Consider the following 24,266-nt stretch of genomic DNA (forward strand, 5'->3'; position numbering starts at 1 on the left):
CCTTGTATTTTTAGTTTTCAGATGATCTTAAAACTTTTTTGTTCTTGTTTGCTTATGTGTGCATTGTGTCACCATGGTAATTGTTGACAATTCCACCAATAGAAATACATTATAGAACACTCCCAGTATGATCACTGCAAAATATGTCATGTCTCATCTTTCTGAAACCCATGGAAAGCACCACAGGGCCATCAGGGGATCCCGCTGACTGAAAGAATCAAAATAGCTCCCTCTACTGGCATACTTTTAGAACAGCATAATGTATGTATGGCCATAGTGTAGTTAGTATATAGTGTAAAATTCCTTCAGGATAATTAGCCCATTAAATTATTTGGATACAGAAATTCAACAATCTATCTGTGGTTTTACTATAAATAAATTCTATATAGAAAGTCAATAGGATTCTAGTTATGTGACCAAAGGTCTGTGGCCGAGGGTCACCATTAATCAGCCATATTTCTCATGTTTTATTGGTTGCCATGGCTGCAGTGTGAGACAGTCTGAGGTAAGCAGACTGACTCTACATCAATCATCTGACACACCTCTCCTCACATCTAATGCCTTGGAAGAATGAAACATTGACCTACTAACTGCATATTTTATGGTACAGCATGAGAAAAATAAAAATGTGTCATTTATGTGTTACTGTTAGATAGTTTGTTGCCTGCAGGTATCATGGGTGCAAACTTGCATTGTAGCTTTAATTGAGAACAAACCTTGCAATGGCATCATGCTGAAGGTTAGATATGTATCTCTAAAGTTGTAAAATTTAGTTAGTAGCTACCATGGTGGCACAATGCACAAAGTAAACACTTTCAAAACCGTTATGAGTGTTGGAAAACACAAAATGGATGTAAACAACACATTTTCAGGAGCCTGCGATTAATACAAGGGTTGTTGGTCCTGTTTTGGATCATCTGTTGTAGTTCCAGTTCCAGTTAGCATCACAACCCAAGGAAATGTTGATGAAATCAGCTGCAAAGTGTCAATTAGTAAAGCGTACTGCCGATAAGAAAAATGTAAAAAGAAAAAAAAAGAAAACATGTTAGGCCTACTGCAAAGAGAGGCCTATTTTTGTCAGCAACAGAAACAAAATACTTATTTATAATATTTTAATTCGAGTAAGTGGAGTACTGTCTGTTGTACCTTCATCATCTTCAGCACCATCACAAAATTGTAACTTGACACCCAAATGTCAAATAACAGCCTGCAAATACACTGTATCACGTGTTTTCAAATTAGAGTAGTTCTTAACAAATGATACATAGAAGAATGGTAAGTTCTACTAGGCAGACAAAAAGGGTGGCAATCTTATTACAATATTTTGTCCAGTGTGTGGCTCAAAGTTATTTTGAAAAGTAATAGGCTATAATAAGCAATTATAACTTTTCTCATCAGTTCACTCAATCATTTACAATTCTTTTAACACCCGGGACAGTCCCAGTTTTGAGCCCTGTGTCCCCTGTCTCAGAAGATTTATCCAAACTAGGGATTTGTCCCAGTGTTATACAAGATATGTTCCATTTGTGCCTATTTTTGACGAATTTGATACAGGTGAAAATTAAAGGGAGGTATATATTTTCATTTGTTTAGGTAAAATACAGAAAAGCTTCTTAAAAATTATCAGAACACAAAGAAAGTGTGACTATACTGACTCACATGTTAGTCGTGAATAAATCATGAATGGGCCGAGTTTTATTAGTGTACTACTAACCACTCCAAACCGGGGGTGTCCCGGTGTCCCAATGGCTACTTTCTTTTTTATAGCTTTCCTACAGCAAATCTATAGGGGACTGTCAATTAGTGGTGGTAAGTTGGAGCACCTAGTCTGACTCACTGGGGCAGATTGTTCGCTGTGCACTGATTCTTTACTATGAAAGCACGCGCTAAACTTCCCATTCAGTTCCCCATTCTTTGTAGTTTCTGTGTCCGGTCTAAAGGCTGCGTATCGTCAACGGCATGTGCTTATGGCGCAGCACGGGTCACACCCACAAAGTGCACGGTCATTCGTTTATAGATGAACGCGGTCTACCGAACTTCCTCCTCCGTCAGCTTCAGCGGAGTTTGCTTCGCCTTTAGGGGCCTTTGGTGCGTTCTCCTCTGCCTCTGCCTTCTACTCGACACGCGGGTTGTTTGCCAGCAGAGCGCACTTCTCTCACACCGGAAGAAGGAAAAGGTAGGCGGCAGAATCCAGCAAAAACAGCAGCCTGCCTACTGAAATTTTACTTAGAGGTGGTAGTACTTTGTAAGCCTAATAAAAAGTAGTAATAAACTAAATTAGATAACAACATACGATTAAAAAGTCACATTTTGCTTTATTATTTTTATTTATTTATTTTCTTTATTTATTATTTATTTATTGAAATGATGCCCATTATGGCAGACTAGGATTAGGTTCCCATCTGGATGATCTAGCTGCTTTCTTAATGGAGATGCTATTGCTTTGCCTGGAATATTCCACTGTATGGCATTAAATATAATCTATTCTCATTGAGACACATGTTTCAGGGTGTTTTCAGCAATAAAAACACAACACAAAATTATATAATAGAGCATACTATCTCTGTGAAGACAACCAGGTGGCAGATCCTACATAATGCAGCTTTAATCACTGCAACATTCAGCAAGTGCAACATCTCACTTTTTGATTCCAGGTAAACCAGACCTCAGCCATGGCGTCTATCTCCATTTCAAACACAGCTTTTGCCTTGGAGCTGCTCCGCACTTTGAGTCAAGCAAACCCCAAAGGAAACATCTTTGTGTCTCCTCTCAGCATCAGTTCAGCTTTAGCTATGGTCTACTTGGGAGCAAAGGGAGACACTGCTTCTCAGATGGCCCAGGTGAGCACTGTACAAGCAAAGTATGTTTTATTAATAGGATTCTGTTCAAAGATCACATTTTAAGCATCCATGAGAATTGAGAAAAAGAAATATGAACTGACAAACAATTACACAAATCAGAAGTATTTCAGAACACATTTTTACTGATCTAAACTTAACTTTTTGTGTGCAGAATAAGACCAGATAATGTCATGTTTTGTGGAGGAAAAAATGGCACTTTAGAAAATGCAGCCTTTGTGTTATGCCAGTTGTGTCCATTCAAACTGTGACTTCGATCTGCTTTTTGATTATTCTTGCAGTCATAGAAACTTCATGCTGTAAAAGGCATATCTGTTAGAAAAGGTGCATTTATCTGCAGAGTGACAGATGTGTCAATGTGTACTTTGACCTGAATGAGCCCTACCTCAACAAGATATGCACTGTTCCTGTTTTAAAGCATTCGGTTGTAAAACTGCAACTCTATCTGACTTTTTGAAAGCAGTTTACTTGCCAGAACCAAAACCCTCACAAAGCTTACTGTGTTTGACTTTTCACAACTGATGACTCTTCTTGCTACCACTTTACACACTACAACATAACACAGCTCTAGTAGACCAGTATAATGCAGTTATAAACTTCAACATAGCATACCAAATGTCAGCAAAGACCTCACACCTATAATATAAAACTTTGATACAGCAAAATACATGATACAAAACTATAATAGTTCATTATAGTGGACACCATATTGTATTGGGTACATTTGTCATACTGTTTTGTGTCAAACTGTAGCCTATAATCAGGTTTATATGTATAATTCTCACATGATGAGCTCAGGTATATCACGCTCCCACACTACAGTTCAAAGTCACCCTGAGTGCCAACATTCATTCATTAAATTTCCTATATTACACACACACATTTACTCTTTTGAGCTATAATGTTGCTACCTCATCAAACACATGCCCAGAGTTATGTTTTGTTTCATTCACACATGTCTGAGTACTCTTTTATTATGCGTCTGTCTACATCTCACATCTCAAAATGTTCTGTCACAAAGCTGTAGTTTTCAAGATACAGCTATCTTTTGTTTAGTAGAGATTGGCAATTTGAGAGCTGAAATTATCCAAATAATTCTAGTGAAGGTGCCTGGAGCTTAAATACAGTGTAGAGCTTTTTGTATTACCACATGACATCACAAGGTGGAGTATTTTAAGTTTATGAGAAGAACTAAGTCTAATTATACACGGTTTGTGTATTAATGATGTATTGGAAACCATAGATTGGAAAATAGCATGATATGACCCCATTAAGACAGCCCCATACTCCTCCACATCAGTCATGGGTCCATCCTTTTGCCTATTTAGGACATTCTATAAACAAATGTGCCTGAATGTTTACAAGAACCTGCACAGATATGTTGGGTTTCCATAGGTTTTGTGGACATTGATTTCCTTGAGACTGAACCTAGCCTTAACCATAGTCACTACTTGTCTAAACCTTAACCCTAATCAATTGTTAATTTAATACTTAATAGTAAAGGATTTTTGTCATAAGGACCTGTTTTTTTTTTCTTTAAGAGAGTCAGGTTCAAATCAAGTGAATATATATACAGATTTTAGTCCCCATATTAAAACAACACACAGACTACACATTTGTAAAAAATAAACCAACACAAAAAGTACACAGTTTGTTAATATCTTTATATGCTTGTGGCTAATAAATTAATGGTCTATTTTTCCTATAGGCTCTGTCATTCAGACAAGGTGACGCTGTCCATGCAGACTTCCAGACACTCAATAGTCAAATCAATGCACCAGCTGCCTCCTACATCCTGAAACTCGCCAATCGTCTATATGGAGAAAACACATGTAACTTTCTATCAGTGAGTTTTGCTTTTCATTTGAATTAGTTATTTGACATTATTATTATTATATATTTTTCATTATATGTTTGCATTTTTTATTTACTGAGATGTGGTTATTTTTAGGCATTCCTAGAGTCCACAAGGAAGCACTACCAGGCTGATCTGAAGTCAGTGGATTTTATTGGTGCTCCAGAAGAATGCAGAGCCGAGATCAACACCTGGGTCGAGGAACAAACTGAAAGTAGGTATTTGTTTTTCAAATATTCATTACATTTTAGATTATACATTTAATGGAATTATTTTTTTGTGTCTAGACAAGATTAAAGACCTTCTGAAACCAGGGACTGTCAACACCATGACCAGACTGGCTCTAGTTAATGCTATTTACTTCAAAGGAAATTGGATGAATAAATTTGATGCAGCCAACACCAAAGAAATGCCTTTCCACATCAGTGGTGTAAGAGCAAAGTTACATTTATACATATTTTATTTAATTAATGCTGCATTACATGGTATTTTGTGTCCCACAGAATGAGACCAAACCAGTTCAGATGATGTACCAGATGAAGAAAATGCCATTCAATTACATTCCAGACCTGGGCATGCAGATTGTTGGGCTGCCCTATGTGGATGAAGATCTGAGCATGTACATCTTATTGCCAGAGGAGACCAGTGCTGGTGCAAAAGGCGTTCACAAGGTGCCAGCCAGCCATAAACCTTTGTGTTTAGTAGTAGTAGTAATAGTAGTAGTAGTGAACATGAAATATGCAGTATGTAACTTTTGGATGTCTGGCATCTGTTTTTCTCAGATGCAAATCTTAGTGCTATGCTCTCCACAGACCAAGGTCAAAAGACTGTATCTCTACCCTGAGTGCACCTTTTCCTTCCCTTTTATGGGGGTGTTAATTACATAATATTACAACTAGCACCACCTGGAAGGTACAAACAGGCAATATGGCTCCAACACATGCATTATTGTGAGTGGGGTCACCTCTCCTCTCCACAGACGTGGCTTGTAACTGGTGGTGTCGCCTGCTTGTCTCTATGGAGACAGAACACAGCAACATCATGTGACCACTCTGAAAAAGTCTGTTAAAAAAATCTGTTAGAATAAAGATAGTGGACCCTCTGCCAGAAATGTACATTGCCAGTGCACCTTTAACTGCATTTGATTCTCTATTGTCTATTTGTCCTGACATATTTTACTATATGTCACATAAATTCACCTTATATAATCTTGTTTTTAAAGATGCTCACCATGTTTTATTAATATTTGTGATTTTTCAGATTGAGAGCAAATTAACTCAGGAAAATCTTGATGAGTGGACCAATCCTGCTACCATGGAGTTCATAGATGTACATGTCCACATCCCAAAATTCAAAATGGAGGAAGACTATGAGCTGAATGAGCCACTTGGCAAAATGGGCATGACAGATGTTTTCTGCTCTGCCAAGGCTGACCTGTCTGGTATGAATGGTGAAGGTGGACTCTTTCTGTCTACAGTGGCTCATAAGGCATTTGTGGAGGTGAATGAGGAAGGCACAGAGGCGGCAGCAGCTACAGCCGGGATCGCAACTTTCTGTATGTTCAGGGAGGAGCATGTCACAGCGGACCACCCATTCCTCTTCCTCATCAAACACAAGGCCACCAACTCTATTGTGTTCCTGGGAAGGTTCATGACTCCTCAGTAGATGTCACTAGATATCACATGTTAAAACCATAGACTGTATATATAAAAGGACATAGCTAACCTGCTAGCTGCTGCGTTAAAAATAGGAAGGGAACATGGGGGCGCATCTGGCTTCATAGGCTCCAACTGACTTATTGAAAAATAGTCACCCACTCAGATACAGCAAGCCTTGTCATTTTGGTCCTAAAATGTTCACCTTAAGCCACTCAACATTTTTTTATTTTTTTGCTATATTTGTCATAAATAAATTCCTATTCCTATGGAACGCAACTTCAAATTTGCCCCTATAACTGCTGGTCTTGTGAGCTTCATTTGACTGGAGCCGAACACTATATCCGGTGTTCTTTACACAGTCTATGGTTAAAACTAACCTTTCAAATGCAAATGAATACAAATAAATTATGCACTTACTTAAAATTGTAAGTTGTTTTTAATCATAGTATTCTGAATTGAAAATGACACCCAACAGCCTTCAATGAAATGACGGTATTTGATTTAAAATAATACTTGTCGCCTATATTTTCTTTTTACATGAAGTCACTGCTCTAGTGCCCTTACATACCTGTGACGTAGGTTGACTTTGAGAGGTTTGGAGTTCAGTAAGCAAGGTTAAAGGTGCACAGTGTAACTTTTTGCTGGTAGAGGGTCATCCAGATCTGTGCGTGGTAACCCTGCTCACAGCCTGTTTTTCTAGGTATCATTGATATTGTAAGATAAACCTGTTTAATGCAATACTGGAAGAGTTGAAGCAGAGCAATGACATATCAATAGAAACAAGAAGTTGACGGACCCCTAACCAAAATGTTACGTAGTGCACCTTTGAAAACATCGAGAATACAGAGTGATGGATGGAGGTGCATTTTATCTGGTTTGATTGATTGGATAGAAGTAAGCAAGCTAAACAGGGATGGCAAGATTAACACTATCTAAAAAACTAAACTAAATACTCCATAAAACAAACCCCAACTATTTAAAACCCAACTATATATAATAAAACTCTATAACCATACAACAAGTAAACTTTAAAAATCCATAAACAAATAAAACACCTATCCCATAAACCTATCACAAAATCAGTCAAGCATCTTAAACATAGCCTCTGTAACAGGGGAGTCCAACGAATAGACATTTTTTACTGTAAATGTTTCTAATTCTACCACTAATACCTCAATAGCATCACATTGCACTCTGAATTAACTTTGGACATCCCTATGTCCTCAAAGCATCTGCAACATGGATTTCTTCCCAGCCATTAAAAAATCTCTAAAACATAGTCAATGAGACGGGTTCGGTGAGATTAGAGCGGTTTAGTGTGTATTTCTTAACTTGTTTGCGAAACTAGTGTCTTTAAATGGATTTTATTGGAGTCTTTTTAGAGACTTTTATTTTGAAAGTACATACCGGAAGTAAGGCGTGTCTATTTATGAAGTTTGACACCCCGGCTTCTTACACGAACTCAAATCTGCTGCAGGTTGAAGAACTATTTCATATACTGCTGATGTTCATCGCGTCACCCCTATAAAAATGTAAGTACTGTATCCGATATAACTGCGCAATTGTGTGATTTTATGTTGCTGCTAAGTTTGCGAAAGTTAAACAAGCTAGCTCTTCACTGTTTAGATGTCTCCAACCCTAGCTTAGCACTTTGCATTTCGATCTAAAGACAGCATAAATGAGGTACGAGGATTTATTAGTTCTACAGATTGTTTTAACTTTAATGTTACAATTTATGACAAAAGCAAGAAGAAAGCATAAAGAGCTGCTTTTCATTCTTAAAATATGTCTTCACCTGAACCTGAACTTTCTGTAGGTAGGTACACGTATATGATTCAGTGTGACACGTATTAGGTAGTGTGCCTATCCTACCTAACTTTATACTTGGGTATTTAATTTTGATTCCACGTGTATCTCTTAAATAGATGAGCTGTCAGGAGAACAACACCTGTCCAATGAGAGTGTTGGTGACAGGGGGCTCAGGGTTGGTGGGCAGAGCCATTCAGCAAGTAGTGAAAGAAGAGGGGGGAGCCAAAGAAGGAGAAGAGTGGGTTTTTCTCTCCTCCAAGGATGCTAATCTAATGTGAGTAGATAGACACGGTATACACACAATTGTGACTATATGTTTGTAAATGTGTTATGCCATATTTGCAACCAGGAACAAGGAGGAGACCAAAGCAATATTTGAGAAATATAAACCTACTCATGTCATCCATCTGGCTGCTATGGTTGGAGGTCTTTTCAAGAATATGAAGTTTAATCTGGATTTCTGGGTTAGTATTGGTACAACAGAAATTATGTTGCATTATAATTAGGGCTGGGTATCATTAAGAAGTTGCCGATATGATACCTACTTCGATACATGGGCCACAATACGATACATACCTCGATACAGTGCACTTTTAATTCAATACGATATATGACACTATTCAATAAAAAATAATGGCTAAATCATGGCTGTGATACTAAAAGACTAAAACCACATTAACTGCAGCCTTCAAGATTTTATAATTGTGCTATTTTAAATCGATTTGCAATTGCAACATAAGCAGTCATCAAGCATTATCATTTTCATTGACAATGTTAAATGTGTTCCCTTCCAGAGAAACAACATTCACATCAATGACAACGTGCTGCAGGCGGCACATGAAGTTGGTGTAGTGAAAGTGGTGTCTTGCCTTTCAACATGTATTTTCCCAGATAAGACAACCTACCCCATTGACGAGACTATGGTAGGATGCATCATTTTATTGCTCCATAAAAATTGCTGACGTTGTAAAGGAGTATATTAGTTTAGCAACGGATTATGAACTTCTTAACTGGAATCCCAAATGTCAAGATAAGAATAATAAATTAGTTTGTTGTGAGGGAATTACAGGACTAATCATTAATTAAATATCAAGATAATTCACATGTAGCAATGGGAAGAATACTCTGAAAATGTGTTTAGTTACAGAATACTGAATACCTGAATTAAAATGTATTCTGTAACGTATTCCAATAGGGCTGGGTATCATTAAGAAGTTGTCGATACGATACATATCTCGATACAGTGAACTTTCGAATTGATACAATACGATATATTTCAAATCGATCCAATACAGTTCGATAAAAAATAAAGCCTAACTCATGGCTGTCTTTATTAAACCACTTCTTGTGCAAAGTGAATTTGAAACACACCCATTTTAATCATCAAAAAATAAAAGGTCAAATGTGTTGCATAAAAAGTTTCTTTCCTCTAAACAACCAATAAAACTGTAGCAATGTAACAAAATCATTTAGTAAAATATACCAAAAATTATCTTGGCAATATACTGATACAGCAGCCCACGATATCGAAACTGTATCATCACATTAAACGATACAATATGTCAATATTTCAGTATTTTTGCACACCCCTATATTCCAATACACTGGCCAGTCAGAGTACTCTACTTAAAATACTTTAACGTAGATTTGTATTTAAAGTATGGTGTAAAGCACCAACATAATATTAAAAACAGCTTCATATTTGTTTCACTGGTTGTTCTGCATTTCCTCTCACTAACTGGAGAAGAAAAATCACACATGTACATGCTATAAGAGCAATGTTTTCTATTTTGCTCACTGATTATGTGCAGTTCAAAGCCAAAATCATGATCATGTGTTCCTTTGATTTGAGAAAAGTAACTGTTCTGAAAATCACAAAATGAAAAAGTCACTGTACCAGAATAGTTACTCAAAATTAGTATTCAGAATATGTATTCTCTGTACATGTATTCAGTTACTTCCCAACACTGTTTACACGTGGTACTCTAATTTAAAGATTTCATTGTCTTTCTGCAGATCCATAATGGTCCACCCCATGACTCAAACTTTGGCTATGCTTATGCAAAGAGAATGATTGATGTTCATAACAGGTGCAGGAGCCCACTTGTTTGTATTTATTTATATGGGATAGTCAAACACTTTGAACTGTGCCAAGACTTGCCACTCATAATGTATTGATCTTTTCAGAGCATATTTCCAACAGTACAGGCGCTGTTACACTGCTGTGATTCCCACTAATGTTTTTGGTCCTCATGACAACTTCAGTATTGAGGATGGCCATGTGCTACCAGGGCTCATACACAAAGCTTATCTTGCTCAAAGTAAGTTACGGTTACCCAAATATCCAAACCTAGGCATGAGGTTAATTACTTTGCTAACTTTTTCTTAACTTTTTTTTTGTTCTGGTCAGAGGAAGGGAAGCCTTTGGTTGTGTGGGGCTCTGGGGCTCCAAGACGACAGTTTATTTATTCTTTGGATCTGGCTCGTCTTTTCCTATGGGTTTTGAGAGATTATCCAGAAGTAGATCCCATCATTTTATCTGGTAAATCATCATGAATAAGATTCAAAATAAATATAATCAGTGTTGGGAAGGTTACTTTTAAAATGTAATCCCCTACAGATTACAGATTACACACCCCAAAATGTAGTTTGTAACGTAATCCATTAAATTACTTAAAGTGAGTAATGTAATCTGATTACTTTGGATTACTTGATATTGTCATGTTTTTTTAAACGACATGAATGTAGCAACCACATCCTGAAAATTCTTGTTTGTTGTCTTCAAATTGTCTGAGCCCAAGTCTTCATGAATAAGCAACTGTTTGCTGTAGAGAAACAAAGACCACGATATCTTAATATAAGAGGTTTTGTCTGTTAAAAGACAGTAACAAAATCAGCTTTTCCTTCACCATATTAAAAAATATTATTGATAGAGAAATAATTTTTTATATGAGATCACCTTAAATTATGTCAACCTACTGTTAGGTGTCATGTTGTTTAGACCTGGTTTAGTCCTGGTTTAGTCCTGATTTTTAGACCTGTTTAACTCCTGGTTTTAGACCAGGTCTAGACCAGGGGCCTCATTTATAAATCTTGCTTACGCAAAAATCTTGCGTGCGCGCTTCCTACGCCAACCGCGGTATTTATAAAACTCGCCTAAGGCGTGGCTCTTTGCTTAACTCTACGCCAACTCGGGACCTCCTGTAAGTTCTACGCAAAGTCTGGAGACACGGGGAAAAAGCGACACTCGTGGAGAGAAGCAGAAGTGAACAGAGTTTGAGGAAGTGTTTGATCAGAAAATCTACGTATATAGAAGAATTACCTTCAGATTTGCGCATTTAAGTGTTTGGTTCGCCAAAATACGGAGAAGGGCTGTTTATTCCACTCATTATTCTCCACAATATTATACATTTGACACTCGTGCACGAGCGCGGCCACGTTCCCAGACCCGGTGTAGCGCAGAGTCCCATAGTCCACACCGCGACCATAGACTCCTATAGAACACAGACTGTGACCTACACAGAGGATGAAATAATGACCCAACCTGAGAGAAAACTCTTCCCTTGGACGCAGCAGGAGCCAGGCTTTGATTTAATGAACGCAACTTTAACACTTCTACTTTAGTCTTTACGCACTGAGCGGCAGAGTGACCCGAGTCTGCGCACGACACGAAGCCTACTGCCCAAACCTGACCCCAACCAAAATCTTTCCTACATTTTTGTGTAATGGGGAACTCTTGTACATGAGAGCTGCTCTCTGACTGTATGAAGAACAGAATAATGCCCGTGCCCGTCCCGACCCAGACCCACACTCACAGACCCAGACCCACACTCACAGGTTCAGCAGTTTGGATGTTTCGTGTGGACTTTAATTGGCAGAATAACATCTGTATCTGATGTGTTTCATGCTAAATCTGTGTCCTCGTGTCCCTCCCGCGCTCCTTTCCCTCTCCAGGGGAGGGCATCTGAATCTCTCGCAGGCGCTCATAATTTGACCATTCAGATCAGCGCGTGCACGTATCTACGTGTATATGCATAAATACAGGGCCAGTCCTCACACACTTCATAGACAGACTTTAAAAAAATAGCGATAAAACTCTTGAAACAGCGAAAAAACACATGGGCTTTACTGCAAAGATATGCTGTCTAAATATTATAAAATATGATTAAATGAACAGATGAATCATTTTTGTCACTTTTAGTTTTGTATTTTTATTAAACAAGGTTTAATAAAGTCTTTAATAAAGTCTTTGTCGTGATCACGTGGTGCTGCGTGGAGCGTCCTCCTCCCTCTGTCCCGCGTGTCTCGGTCAAACCCACTGATTATCGGCTCATGTTTAGGGAAATCTCATTCACCAGTCACTTTACATGCTCCTTTTATGGTGAGGTGGAGGTGTGGAGAGGGCGTGACGTGACGTAGGTTTACGTGCGCAAATTGTAGTTGCAGGTGGGATTTATAAAGCAAAGATTGCGTGGTTTGGTGCGTGCGGTGGGTTTTCTAAATATGGAGTTTGCGTGGCGCACGCCTTGTCGTAGCTACTAGGCGTACGCACTAACTTACGACAACTCCTGCGCAGTTTTATAAATGAGGCCCCAGGTGTTTAGTTCTGGTTTAGTCGTGGTTTAGTCCTAGTTTAAACCTGGTTCAGTCCTGCTTTAGTCCTGGTTTAGTCCTGGATTAGTCCTGGTTTAGTCCTGGTGTTAGTTCTGGTATAGAGGCGCACAGGAGGAAGCTCGGTTTACGCGAGAAAACACAGTCCACACGCGGCGCACGAGACGGCGGTGTCCGCGCAGTAACTACGGAAGGAGACGTGGTCCGCGGGTTCTCAGGTTGATGACGATGATGAAGGTGTGTGTGTGTGTTTGTGTGCGCGTCCACTCATGTCGCAGGTCACTATAGGACAGTAGTGCAGATATTATGAGTCTATGCAGGTTGTTTTCACCAGTGCCAGTAGCTCCTGTTTCACATTTCAGTTGTAGGCGATTTTATATTTGTTTTTTTTATATATATCTCACATCGGGAGAAGAATTTCCAAGACACAAATGCGTTTTTACCAATGCACTGCTGCTTCCACTGTGTGACTGACACCGCCAACTTTAAGGTGACGTTTACATCGGTCTTATTGCGCGCGTTCTGTTTGGGTTTCCGGCAATGAGTGAAATTACCGAAATAAAAAAATTAATAAATGCGAGGTAGCACAAAATGTGAAAACAGGAAAATACCGCCTTGTAATCCACTTATTTCAGCAAAGTAACTGTAATCCAATTACCACTCATTGAAACAGTAACTGTAACGGAATACAGTTACTCATAATTTGTACTCTGATTACGTAACGGCGTTACATGTAATCCGTTACTCCCCAACACTGAATATAATATAGTACATTGTTTGTAAAACTGAGATGTATATTTTAATATCTTTCAGTTGGTGAGGAAGATGAAGTTTCCATCAAAGAAGCAGCAGAAGCAGTTGTGCAGTCTCTTAATTTTAAAGGTGAAGTGGTGGTATCCTTTTTGTATTGTGCAATTCTTAAATTATAAATTGTCATGATACATGTGCATGTTTGGCTCTTTTCACTATAACATTTACCTTAATCCTGTGACTTCAGTATGACACTAGCAAAGCTGATGGACAGTTTAAAAAGACAGCCAGCAATGCAAAGCTTTGCAGTTACTTGCCAAATTTCAAGTTTACTCCATTTAATCAAGGTACCATTCCTCTACAGGTTCTATTTATCTGTTTTTTTTTTTCCTTCAAGTGACTAAGTTCTTATGTCTTTGTTTCACAGCTTTGAAGGAAACCTGTGATTGGTTTGTGAAAAACTATGACACAGCTCGCAAATAAAATCTTTATTTGGAGCACATGGGGTGTTTTCAGACGATTATAGCTGGAGGAGCAGTTACTGACTGGAGTGAATTTTGCAGTCTCAAACTTTGCTACATATTTCTGTGCTGATGATTTATAATGAACATGGTATGGATCATAGTTGTTACAATGCCATTTTACTTATGTCATGGTGGAAGAAACAAAATTGATAGTTTTCTCTGGGGTATTAGTTACAGCAGTTTGTTTAATTTTGAAGTAAGCTTTAGCCTTTGTACTGAAAGTCCATTTATACTTAAATTTTTGTATAATGATTACAGACCAAAATAAATATTTTCTATAAATTTTAAGTTGTGTTTAAAATTGGAATTCTCAAACACTGAAATTCAGGGCTCAAATAATTTATTAAAATATAATGTACAACAAAACACGCATAAAAAAATGGAAATAGTTAAAACAATAGTGATTGTAATAGATTACATACATTATTATGTTCATCAGTGCTGCTCAAAGACATTTAAGTCTTAATTTACATACGAGGAGTGTCCTCCCTCATGAACTCTACAGTACTCATGTCCTGGTACAGCCCTCTTCTTACAGGCTTTTCCTGTTTTGGTGATGCCACTGCAGAGGAGACGTCCAGATAGTGAACTGTAAACATATGAATAAATCCATCTTAAATGATTAAAAAAAAGCAAGGAGATATTATAATAGGACCAAGGGACTCACCTGTTGCTGATGAGCGAGGGGTTGGGACTCGCACTTCTGGAGTCATTTCCCAAATCGTGAGAGTCATTCCCATCAAACACACTTCCAAAGTTTCTCAGAGGAACATCATCGATGAGTGCCTAAAATAGCAGAGAATCAGTGTAAAATGGCACACTGTATTAGGCCTGTCATGATAACAAATTTTTAATTATAATATAGACTTTAAACAATGACGCAAAAACAAATTAATGCCACTGACAATACCCCTGAAGCAGGATTAACCACCCAAAATATCCAAAATGTACAATATGATTAAAAAAAAGAAACCTGAAAAACTTAAAAGGTGCACTGTGTAACTTATGGCAGGGTCCACCACTTGTTGCGATGGAGATATCATCGTTTTTAAAATATGGCATTAAACATCTATCTGGATGTCATTTATAGCTCAAAAATGTCCTAAAAATATGCCTTCTTACTGTGAGCGGGGTTGCCTCTCCGCAGATCTAACCTGTTACCCTGAATTCACACCAGGAGTTGCAGCAGCGCTTAACGTAGGCAGAGCTGCAACGTAAATTTCAAAGTTTCAAGTCACACCAGAGCGTCAGAGACACTCCTGCTACGCAGCCTGCACATCTTCTCACTGTTTTCAGACATCACATTTTGTACTTGCTTTTTATCATTTATTTTATGTTAAAGTGTATTAAGTTAAAATGTGTATTAAGTGTATTATGAATTAAGTGTACAACTGCAACGCATTTGCGTTTAATGAGGTTTAAGTCTATTAACACGCACATTAAACACCTCAGTTTTTTTTTTCTTTAATAAGGTAAAATCACCTATAATTAACATACATTATGAGCATGATTAAAATCTTATGTCCATCCAGGTAACAAGGCCGATACATTTATATGTTGATACAGAGTCCTGCACTGAAGGATATGGGCAAATAGTCGCTGAAACGGGCGAGTTTTAACGTACTGGAATTTTAAGATTGGGTCAGGACTAAACCAGGACTACACCAGAACTATCAAGACTAAACCAGGTCTAAACCAGGACTACACCAGAACTACATCAGGACTAAGGGACTGGAATTTTAAGGGTGGGTCAGGTCAATGCCTGATGTAGTCCTAAACCAGGTCTAATCTTGGAGAGAGAGAGAGAAAGCGAACCCTGAGCCCCGTGGAGCAGGTGTCTGAAAAGAGTTGTATCTCTAATAAGGCATAATCTAAATTATTTATTCACCCCTCTTCACCTCAAATCTTATTGCACAGAAAAATAACTAAATTTTCTACAAGTACAAAATAAAAGTACACACAATAACCCCCCAAAAAAATGATTGTTCCATCTAACATATTGAACAATAAGTATATAGTAATTGTCATGGCAGGCCTACACTGTATTTACAAAAATGCAGTCCTACCACTGAGAGAACAGGTTTCACCAGGGTCCTTGGAGTTGAATGACTATGGAGGGATTCTGCCAGTGTCCTCCTCTGAGAGGGAGACACCACTGAAAGGCCCAGATCACCTAGAGATTAGAGATAGGTTTACTCACATCTGCTTTCTGCTGAGCTGCTTATGTTATCCCAATCTACAAATTAAAAACCTGATATGAAGCTATCTTGATTGAGCAAGTCATGTTTCCCAGAGCACTCATCATTTTCTTCTCTGTCAAGTGAAATCAAACTTATACCACAAGTGCCAATTGCCTCACAGCTGATTAATTTATGAGAAAAGAAAATGAAACTGAATAAGAGTTTATAAATACCTCTCAGGTGTAGATGAGGGTGGGTACGAAGGGGAAGAGGCGACTGGCTTTTGTGGTTCAACTTTTTCACATGGGCCCAGTGGGAGAGGGGCAGTTGGTTTACTGTTTTTATGGAAGCAAGAGCACAGTTGTCCGATACACCAGTAACCTGCATGAAAACAAACACATGTAAGTCACTTCTAAAATAACAACCGGCACATAAATAAAATTTAAATACTCTGCTGGTTTACCAAGAGAAAGTGTGAGAAGCAGAAGGCTGAGACTACAGAGATCCAGTGCTGGCTGCTGGTTCACTTCAGCGATTGCATTCAGGGGCACAGTAAGTAACAGCATGGCTCGAGGGAATCCAGGACAACGAAGAAATGTCAACAGCACACCGCACCAAGGACAAAGTAACCAGTATGAGCCATACATGTCCACATGGCGGTTAAACTCAATCCTGCAAAAGAAGTTATGAATTATGTAATGTATAGTATGTAACTTTCTGGAGGTAACATCCAGGCCCGTCGACAGAAATTTGGGGACCTGGGGCAAGAAACCTCACACGGGCCCCCTCCAATATAAATGAATAGGAATTAATAGGAAGAAGGTTCAATTGAGGCTCCCAGGACAACAGACACCTTTGTCCCTAGCACATGACCTACACAATTCCATGGAAACTGGGGAAAAAAAAAAAAAAAACATACTTCGGAACATTATCCATGGCATAGACTTTCAGTGCAATGAACATGATCAAAATGAAAGTATAATTTTATACAAGTATAAAAGTATCTAATGAAGACCATATCAAGCTCTGTATTAGAATTGTATTGAATAGGGAATACATTTTTGTGATTTTAATCGATCGATTCCAGTCTTTATTTCTCTGATAGAACACGCTAACACTAGGTACTAGATATGTATATTATACTAGGTATTTTGGGGTAAAAGATTACATAATTTAAACAGAAGTACTCACCTGCCCATCCAAGGTAGCTTTGAATCAGTTGAAGCTGGCCCTCTATCCTGCCCTGCATGTTATCCAGATAGTGCAGAACAAAGCCAAGTGTGCTGTTCATTCGCTCCAGTTTAGTCATTAGATCAGAGTAGTACTGGGAGGTTTTATCCTGATACTGCAGAAACTCCACCATACTGGCATCTGCTTGTTGGAAAGACATTCAGCGTTTGTAAACACAGGTTGAGAACTAAGTTCAATTCTGCAATCTTGTTCAATGACCTATTTTATGATAAATGTCCTGAGCTTGATGCCTGACATCTGCAAGGTCTTTCACTATAGTATGGTGGCCATCTTGCACCTCAGAGCTTTGAATCTGAAGATGCTCACTGACATTTTCTAAAAGGAACAAAAACACAACCTCTAGATTCATATTCACACTGACCAAAATTACTTGTCTGCATAAAAACTAAAAAAAACTGCATAGCTACTTGCCCATTCTCTGTGTGATTCCTTGGATGAGCTGTGCTACAAGCTCCTGTCCTGAGGCAATTAGGGCCTTTTCCTGTCCCAGACGCTCCAGGTTGTCTTTCAGTGATGTCTCCATTTGTTCTTGTTCTTCATAAAGTTTGGTCTGCTGAGCCTGAAGAGCACTATGGCCTTCAAGAACTTTGTCCAAGGATGCTGCAGTCATCTGCTTTAGCTCGAGCTGGCCCTCCTGTCATGGTTATAATTTATATTAGGTCACAGTAGGGCTATAGTTGACTAAAAAGGGGGGCATAGCAAACCATCTCAAAACTACAATATTATACATGTCTCTATGGATCAGGCCCAGAACTGCAGACACAAACAAAAATTACAATTTAAGTACTAGGAAACAATATATGTATGTAAAGAGAGATTAAACTTGTGAATCATGAGTTGAATCTGCCTACATACCAAAAAACAAAATCTTCAGCCAACTCACTCATCAACTTCTTTCTCCTCCCTTCTCTTGTCCCATATAAATTCTTCTAATCCAAATAAAATTATTTGTCTACTACTTTGACCGACTAAGACACCATTGACCAATTAATCAACTAATTTTTATGCATTTACTGTGGACCTTAGAACTTTTAATATGTAAATGTACCTTCAGATCTTTCATTGCATCGAGTTGGCTGGTTGCTGTGGTGATGAGGGCGTTCACGGTGTGTTCTGCCCTGCGTCGGAAGAGCATCTGTCGAGTGGCATAGCACACAGACCGGGCTCTGTTGCTTACAATATGGTAAGCATTCCATGTGTCAGGGTCCATAGACGCTGTGCATTCTTTTATGGTCTAAAAGTACAGAAAAAAGTATCTCAAACTATCCTTACATACCAGGCCCGGTTGCAGACCAAACTGACTGGGTGTGCATTTGAGTTTCAAAGGGGTACTTCCATAAGTAGCATTATTTTAGGCACCTGAATGAAGGTGAATATATTTCCACTTAATACTGAAAGGGTCTTACCATCTCCTCTGTACAAGGGTAAGTCCTGCGACCTTCAATCTCTGCCTGACAGTTAAATAGGACTACCCCAAGTTTAGCCAGCTGTTCTTCAGACAGGCTTTCACAGCTGGACTTCAGACGAGCAACAACCTGTGGAGAAGTGCATAAAGGTTATATTTTTGATTGATACTTCACAGCTGATGTCATCAACATCCGCTGGGAGTATGATGCTAACTATAGACTCTGCTCTGTCTGAGGCTTTATTAGTTAGTTGGAACTACAACAGGTGAGCCGATCTGTGCAATTAAACATGGGTCTCACACATAAAATTACAGTCACAAGCTAGACAGCATAGCAAAGAGTTTTTCATTAGTCACCCTCACCACTGATTGAAAATCTATCTCCTAAACAGGTTGATCACAGGCTCCTAAAAATGTGCTGTTTAAATTCATTTGGATATTTTTTTCTTGAGTTTTCAGACAATCTTAAAACTTTGAGTGCTTGCTAAAGTGTACATTGTGTCACCATGGTAACATAGATGAATATACATGTACAACACCCCCAGCATGATGTCACTGCAAAGAATAAATATACATCCGGCATTAGGCAAATATTCACATGAATCTTACCCTGTGATGGCAGCTATCCAATGGACTCAGTTGCAATTGCTTAGCCTCTGCCAAAAACTTTTCATCTACTATAGCCATTTCAAACTGCGCATCTTTGGCCAGAAGCTCAGGAGCGACATGAGCAGATGAGGAGGCTGCAGGCTGCGATGCTGGGGGAGACTCAGCTCTTCTCAACCATTCAAACAAACCACACACGACAGGACAGTGGCAAATCAAAAGTGCAAAAACGAAGCCATTGTGAGTTAGGAGACGAGCCATGTCTGAAGAAGAAAATATAAGTTAAATATATAGGCTTTCTCTGCAAAAAATTTCAGAAAAGCGCAAAAACTCCTCCAGTGTATGTGAATATTGTCAAAGGCTTTGCCCAGACATGCCTGCTGCAGCCACTCAAGACCCTCCTCCTCTACTCACCAAATTATTTAGACTATTATTTACCAATATTTTAACAATGGTAAAAAAGAAAAAAAGTTTGATGAAAGATACATGCAATAGGTCTAAATGTAAACGGTTAATATAAAATTTCTAAATGTACCTGTTGGCTACATAATGTTGAGCCTTGATATAAAATAAATGATGCGAATTTGTGTCAGATTTGATTTGTAAATGTCTTTCTGTCACTGTAATCCTGATTACCTGATTCTGTGTGGATGCGTGAGCCCCGTGCCCGGTCCAGCCACCCCACTCACGCGTCTGAAAGAAATTACTCATTATTTTGGCCAATCATCATCGAGTCCGCTCAGCCAATGAAGGAGTCACAGTTCATCAAAAGAAGAAGAGATGCTGCTGTGTTTGGGTTTCTTACTTTGAGCAAAATGGGAATATTTCACTGTGAGGCTATTTGATGTCACTTCACATAATACAAAAGTAGTCCCACACACAAACATTTCCAGTGTGCCATTGCATCGGCATTACGGTACAGCTGTGGAGCATCTCTAATTAACAAAATTTGGCCGGAGAATCAGTCTACAAGATATGTTACATTGACAAAAAGAGGTTCGGCTACTGTGTGAATTGGTTTATTTGCTATATGTTATGGAAACGTAACATCGTGAAATACTTTAGCCAGCTGATACCGTAAAAACCCGAGTAGTAAATTGGTTTGACCAATGACATGTGGACCCTTCCGTATCCTGTGACATAAGCAGCTGAGTGGAGAAAAACAGACGATTTTGGCTTGAAATAAAGAACAAACCTCGCAACGCAAACAGGTACCACAACCGCTCCGCTGTGAATGAGGCACCGCAGCGGGGATCCAGGCGACACTCCGTGTATTATGATTTCCCAGTCAACAGCAAACACGTGCTATGCATTTGTGGTTTTATTTAATCTGGGATTACTAGCAAAGTAAACGCATGTTACACCTAGTTCCGTTCCCGAAATGTTTACAGTGAGCTTGTGACATTAACGTTTACAAGCGAAAGCTGATTCTGGACATGTTGGCGACTGCTACAATGCTAGCCATTTGTTAGCTAGCTTAATCCAGACTGATTCAAGGCTCCACAGCATCTGTGCTTTACAGTAAACAGTCATCGCCACCACAACAATGGAGTACGCTGTAATGAAGAAGCAACACTACTGGGATGTAGAGGAAACGGAGATCTTTTTGCAAATCCTAAAAGAGTTGGACATTAAAGCGTGCTTGGACGGTAGGAAAGTGAGGAACGGTGGAGTGTTTAGGATGGCCCAGAGGAGAATGGCAGCAGCTGGCTTTGACAGGACGGCGGAGCAGTTGAGGGTTCGCTGGAAATTTCTGAAAAAATGCTATTACAAGTCTCAGCAGGATCCCAGCAATGAAGCCAAAATCCAGGGTTGGTTGCGCTATGAAAAGGCAATGGTCTCTATTTTGGAGTCCAAACAATCTATGGTCAACTCCAGTGTGAACTGCGAAGGCAATGATGATATGGTTGAGGACTCTGATGGAGATCACGATGGAGACTCCTCAATGCTGCCCATGCCAGACGCCTTTACGCAGCCCCTTCAGGACAGTTCAACACTGAACCTGGAATTAATTGTAGGAATGACACTGCCCATTTTCTGAGTTCATTATCTGAACCGTCCACATTTACAGAGATCATAATTATGTTGATTCATGTTTAGCCATCACCTTGTTTCAGTGGAGATGTTGCTGTTTTGCCTGGAATGTTTCACAGTATGGCACAACTAAAATAAGCACGTGAAGCCATTTCTATGGGTGAAACCAACAGTCAGGTCAGATCTGTGGAGTGGTGATCTCACTCACAGTAAGAATACATGTTCTTCAATGCAACAAGAAAAAAAACCCAGTTACTGAATAACTGAAGTAGATTTAATACAACACTGTGGAACATTCTGAACAATATCTCCATGGAGAAGAGCAGGTGGTGGCACACCACTATTAATATAGATAAGTTATATAAATATATCACAAGTGAACCTGGGCTGCCAATGCTTTTACTGTTTTGTTATGAATCATCAGCATTACTGTTAACTGTTATCAATAAGAGCTACAGTATATTTGATTTGAACATGTCTGCCTTGTATCTGAGGGCACAGGTGATGTTCATGGAGCCATTGTCTTGGCTGATTTAGATTTAAACCTTCTATTTAGTAATTTGACATTAGAACTTTGGAACATTTGAGCAGGAGAGTAAGCTATGTCAAAATTGTATGTATTAAATATTTTCCCCTCACCCACAGATTAAAATGGACCCTGAAGCAGACTCTCATCTAAGGATTGGTTTCATTGGGGCAGGAAACATGGCTTTTGGCATTGCAAAGGGTATCATATCAGGTAAGCAGAATATTAAACAGTTTCTGAAAAATATTAATAATATACAATTAAACCTGTGTAACAAAAAAATATTTGTTTAGGAAATGTTTTGCCAGCCAACATTAAAGTCAGTGCACCATCCAAGAGAAACTTTGGACGCTTTCAGGTTAATTATGCTGTTTTTGTAAAGTTAACTCAAAATTACAACATTAATGAGTATATGAACATGAATATGCCAAGTTAATATAATTGTGGAATGACTTACTTTTGTTGCTATGTTTTTGCTTGACAGGAAATTGGAATTACTGGCACAAATTCTAATGTGGAGCTGGTGTGTGGTTCTGATATTGTTTTCGTGGCAGTTAAACCTCACTTGGTTCGTGACGTTCTTAATGGAATCTCTGCATATATCACAGACAGACACATAGTTGTATCTGTTGCAGCTGGAGTAACACTAGAAACACTGCAAGAGGTACATTGTCGAAAATGGTCAAAAATGTGACAATATTATGTGTTTTGTTTTTTGTAAATGAATCAATTTGCTTTCTTGCAGCTTTTGCCTGAAAACACATCGGTCATTCGTATGATGCCAAACCTCCCATGCATTGTACAGGAAGGGGCTTTGCTCTTCACTCGAGGGTCTTGTGCTAAACCGGCCGATGGAGTACTTCTCCGCTCCCTGTTGCAGCATTGTGGTTTGGTGGAGGAGGGACCAGAGGCATGGATCGACATCCACACAGGACTCAGTGGGAGCGGAGTGGCCTTTGTGAGTGCACGATTAGTTCAACCATCAAAGTTAAACTGTTACAAAATAACAACAAAATGCATGCTCTCTTATGGTAATGACAGTTTTTGATTACCTTTTTAGTTGTTTTGTTTGTCACAATAATTACTATATATACTTACTGTTAAAAAGATATTATCATAGGTACATTTTTTGGCATTAGTTTTTGTTTTTTCTTTTGAAGACGGATTTAATCTTTTTTTGAATGTGCTTTTGATTTGACTATTTTCTGCAGGTATATCTGTTTGCCGAAGCTCTAGCTGAAGGAGCCATTAAAATGGGAATGCCAAGTTCCCTGGCCCACATGATCGCCTCACAAACAGTTCTGGTGAGTTTTAACAACAGTTACATTTGAATTGGCAAAACTGTAGAAAATAATAAAACTCTTACATCTTACAGGGGGCAGGGCGGGTGTTGCGAGAGTCAGGAAAGCATCCGGCACAGCTACGTTCAGAGGTTTGCACACCTGGAGGAACCACTATTTACGGCCTGCACACTCTAGAGCAAGGTGGTGTAAGGGCTTCGACAATGAGTGCTGTGGAGTCTGCGACTGAAAGAGCCAGGCAGCTGGGCCAAAAGTCCACAGCCAGGAAGTGATTGCTGTCATTTGTAATAATGTCATATTTATCATTAATCTCATATGCTGTGTAAAGACTGTTTTAAGACTTATATCACAAAAACTGGTCAGTTCCTTGTTCCAACTCATTTTGGGTCACATGTATTTATGTTATGGAAATTGCAGCTCTCTTGACTGTTGCCTTACAGATCTGCCTTGTTAGACTTGGGGAAAGTAGTGATTCTTTTTCAGTGTTAAAAGATGATGCCTGTGATGTAGAGATGCATTCCGTTTACTGCATATGTCTTAAAACTAAGCCAAGAATCATATGTGAAATAAGTTAGTTCTTTAATTACATAGTTTTACTTTTATTTAAAGGTGCACTACGTAACTTTCTGGTGGAAGGTCCAACATGTACCGGTCTCCTTGGAGATTTCCTCAAGAGAATGCCATTAAAAGGTGCTATGTGTAGTTCTCCCTTTAGTTTTCTATCTATCATCTCCATGCAAGTTTCCATACATGTTTGTACAATGAAGGAAATATCTGGGTTGGTCACTTATTTTGATCAAGATGGGAAAATAAGAGTCAAATGAGCAGCTTCATACTTGATAGGATTGATGGCTTAGATTTTAAATAAAATATCCCCAAAACAAAACGTTGGTGGGCC

The 24,266-nt window shown here is 38.8% G+C and overlaps 4 protein-coding genes across 8 annotated transcripts; 3 read left to right on the top strand and 1 right to left on the bottom strand.

Annotated features, from left to right (window-relative positions):
* Positions 1–1,954: 1,954 nt before the first annotated feature.
* LOC110172243 (leukocyte elastase inhibitor-like) lies at positions 1,955–6,794 on the top strand. Its single transcript, XM_020938074.2, has 7 exons — positions 1,955–2,176; positions 2,655–2,840; positions 4,567–4,704; positions 4,810–4,927; positions 5,001–5,143; positions 5,217–5,384; positions 5,974–6,794. Exons 1-7 carry the CDS (start codon positions 2,018–2,020, stop codon positions 6,376–6,378), a joined length of 1,317 nt encoding a protein of 438 aa, XP_020793733.1. The 5' UTR covers positions 1,955–2,017; the 3' UTR covers positions 6,379–6,794.
* A 974-nt stretch (positions 6,795–7,768) lies between these two features.
* Positions 7,769–14,353, top strand: LOC110172290 (GDP-L-fucose synthase). The gene is made up of 10 exons (XM_020938129.2): positions 7,769–7,903; positions 8,297–8,454; positions 8,530–8,644; positions 8,975–9,103; positions 10,197–10,270; positions 10,368–10,501; positions 10,591–10,722; positions 13,605–13,684; positions 13,789–13,888; positions 13,969–14,353. The coding sequence occupies exons 2-10, from the start codon at positions 8,297–8,299 to the stop codon at positions 14,022–14,024; spliced, it is 978 nt and encodes a 325-aa protein (XP_020793788.2). The 5' UTR covers positions 7,769–7,903; the 3' UTR covers positions 14,025–14,353.
* Positions 14,354–14,388: 35 nt separating this feature from the next.
* On the bottom strand, positions 14,389–20,392 carry LOC110172268 (protein brambleberry-like). Its single transcript, XM_055164550.1, is given in 14 exon segments — positions 14,389–14,654; positions 14,733–14,851; positions 16,132–16,238; positions 16,317–16,378; positions 16,479–16,626; positions 16,709–16,853; positions 16,856–16,917; positions 17,437–17,616; positions 17,695–17,811; positions 17,908–18,130; positions 18,545–18,730; positions 18,903–19,031; positions 19,511–19,770; positions 20,144–20,392. Coding segments are annotated over 13 exon segments (1,863 nt in total). The 5' UTR covers positions 19,769–19,770; positions 20,144–20,392; the 3' UTR covers positions 14,389–14,527.
* pycr3 (pyrroline-5-carboxylate reductase 3) lies at positions 20,316–24,254 on the top strand. 5 transcript variants are annotated; one of them, XM_055164555.1, is made up of 7 exons: positions 20,316–20,338; positions 22,187–22,280; positions 22,361–22,425; positions 22,552–22,731; positions 22,813–23,025; positions 23,279–23,371; positions 23,443–24,254. In XM_055164555.1, exons 2-7 carry the CDS (start codon positions 22,193–22,195, stop codon positions 23,638–23,640), a joined length of 837 nt encoding a protein of 278 aa, XP_055020530.1. In that variant the 5' UTR covers positions 20,316–20,338; positions 22,187–22,192; the 3' UTR covers positions 23,641–24,254. The 5 variants fall into 5 exon arrangements, with proteins under 5 accessions (XP_055020530.1, XP_055020529.1, XP_055020528.1 ...); XM_055164554.1 differs by lacking the exon at positions 20,316–20,338 and adding an exon at positions 20,358–20,503; XM_055164553.1 differs by lacking the exon at positions 20,316–20,338 and adding an exon at positions 20,514–20,718.
* The last annotated feature ends 12 nt before the right edge of the window (positions 24,255–24,266 follow it).

This window comes from Boleophthalmus pectinirostris, unplaced genomic scaffold (genome assembly GCF_026225935.1).
Source record: "Boleophthalmus pectinirostris isolate CB_2022bp ecotype Guang Dong unplaced genomic scaffold, ASM2622593v1 HiC_scaffold_7, whole genome shotgun sequence".
Lineage (NCBI taxonomy): Eukaryota > Metazoa > Chordata > Actinopteri > Gobiiformes > Gobiidae > Boleophthalmus > Boleophthalmus pectinirostris.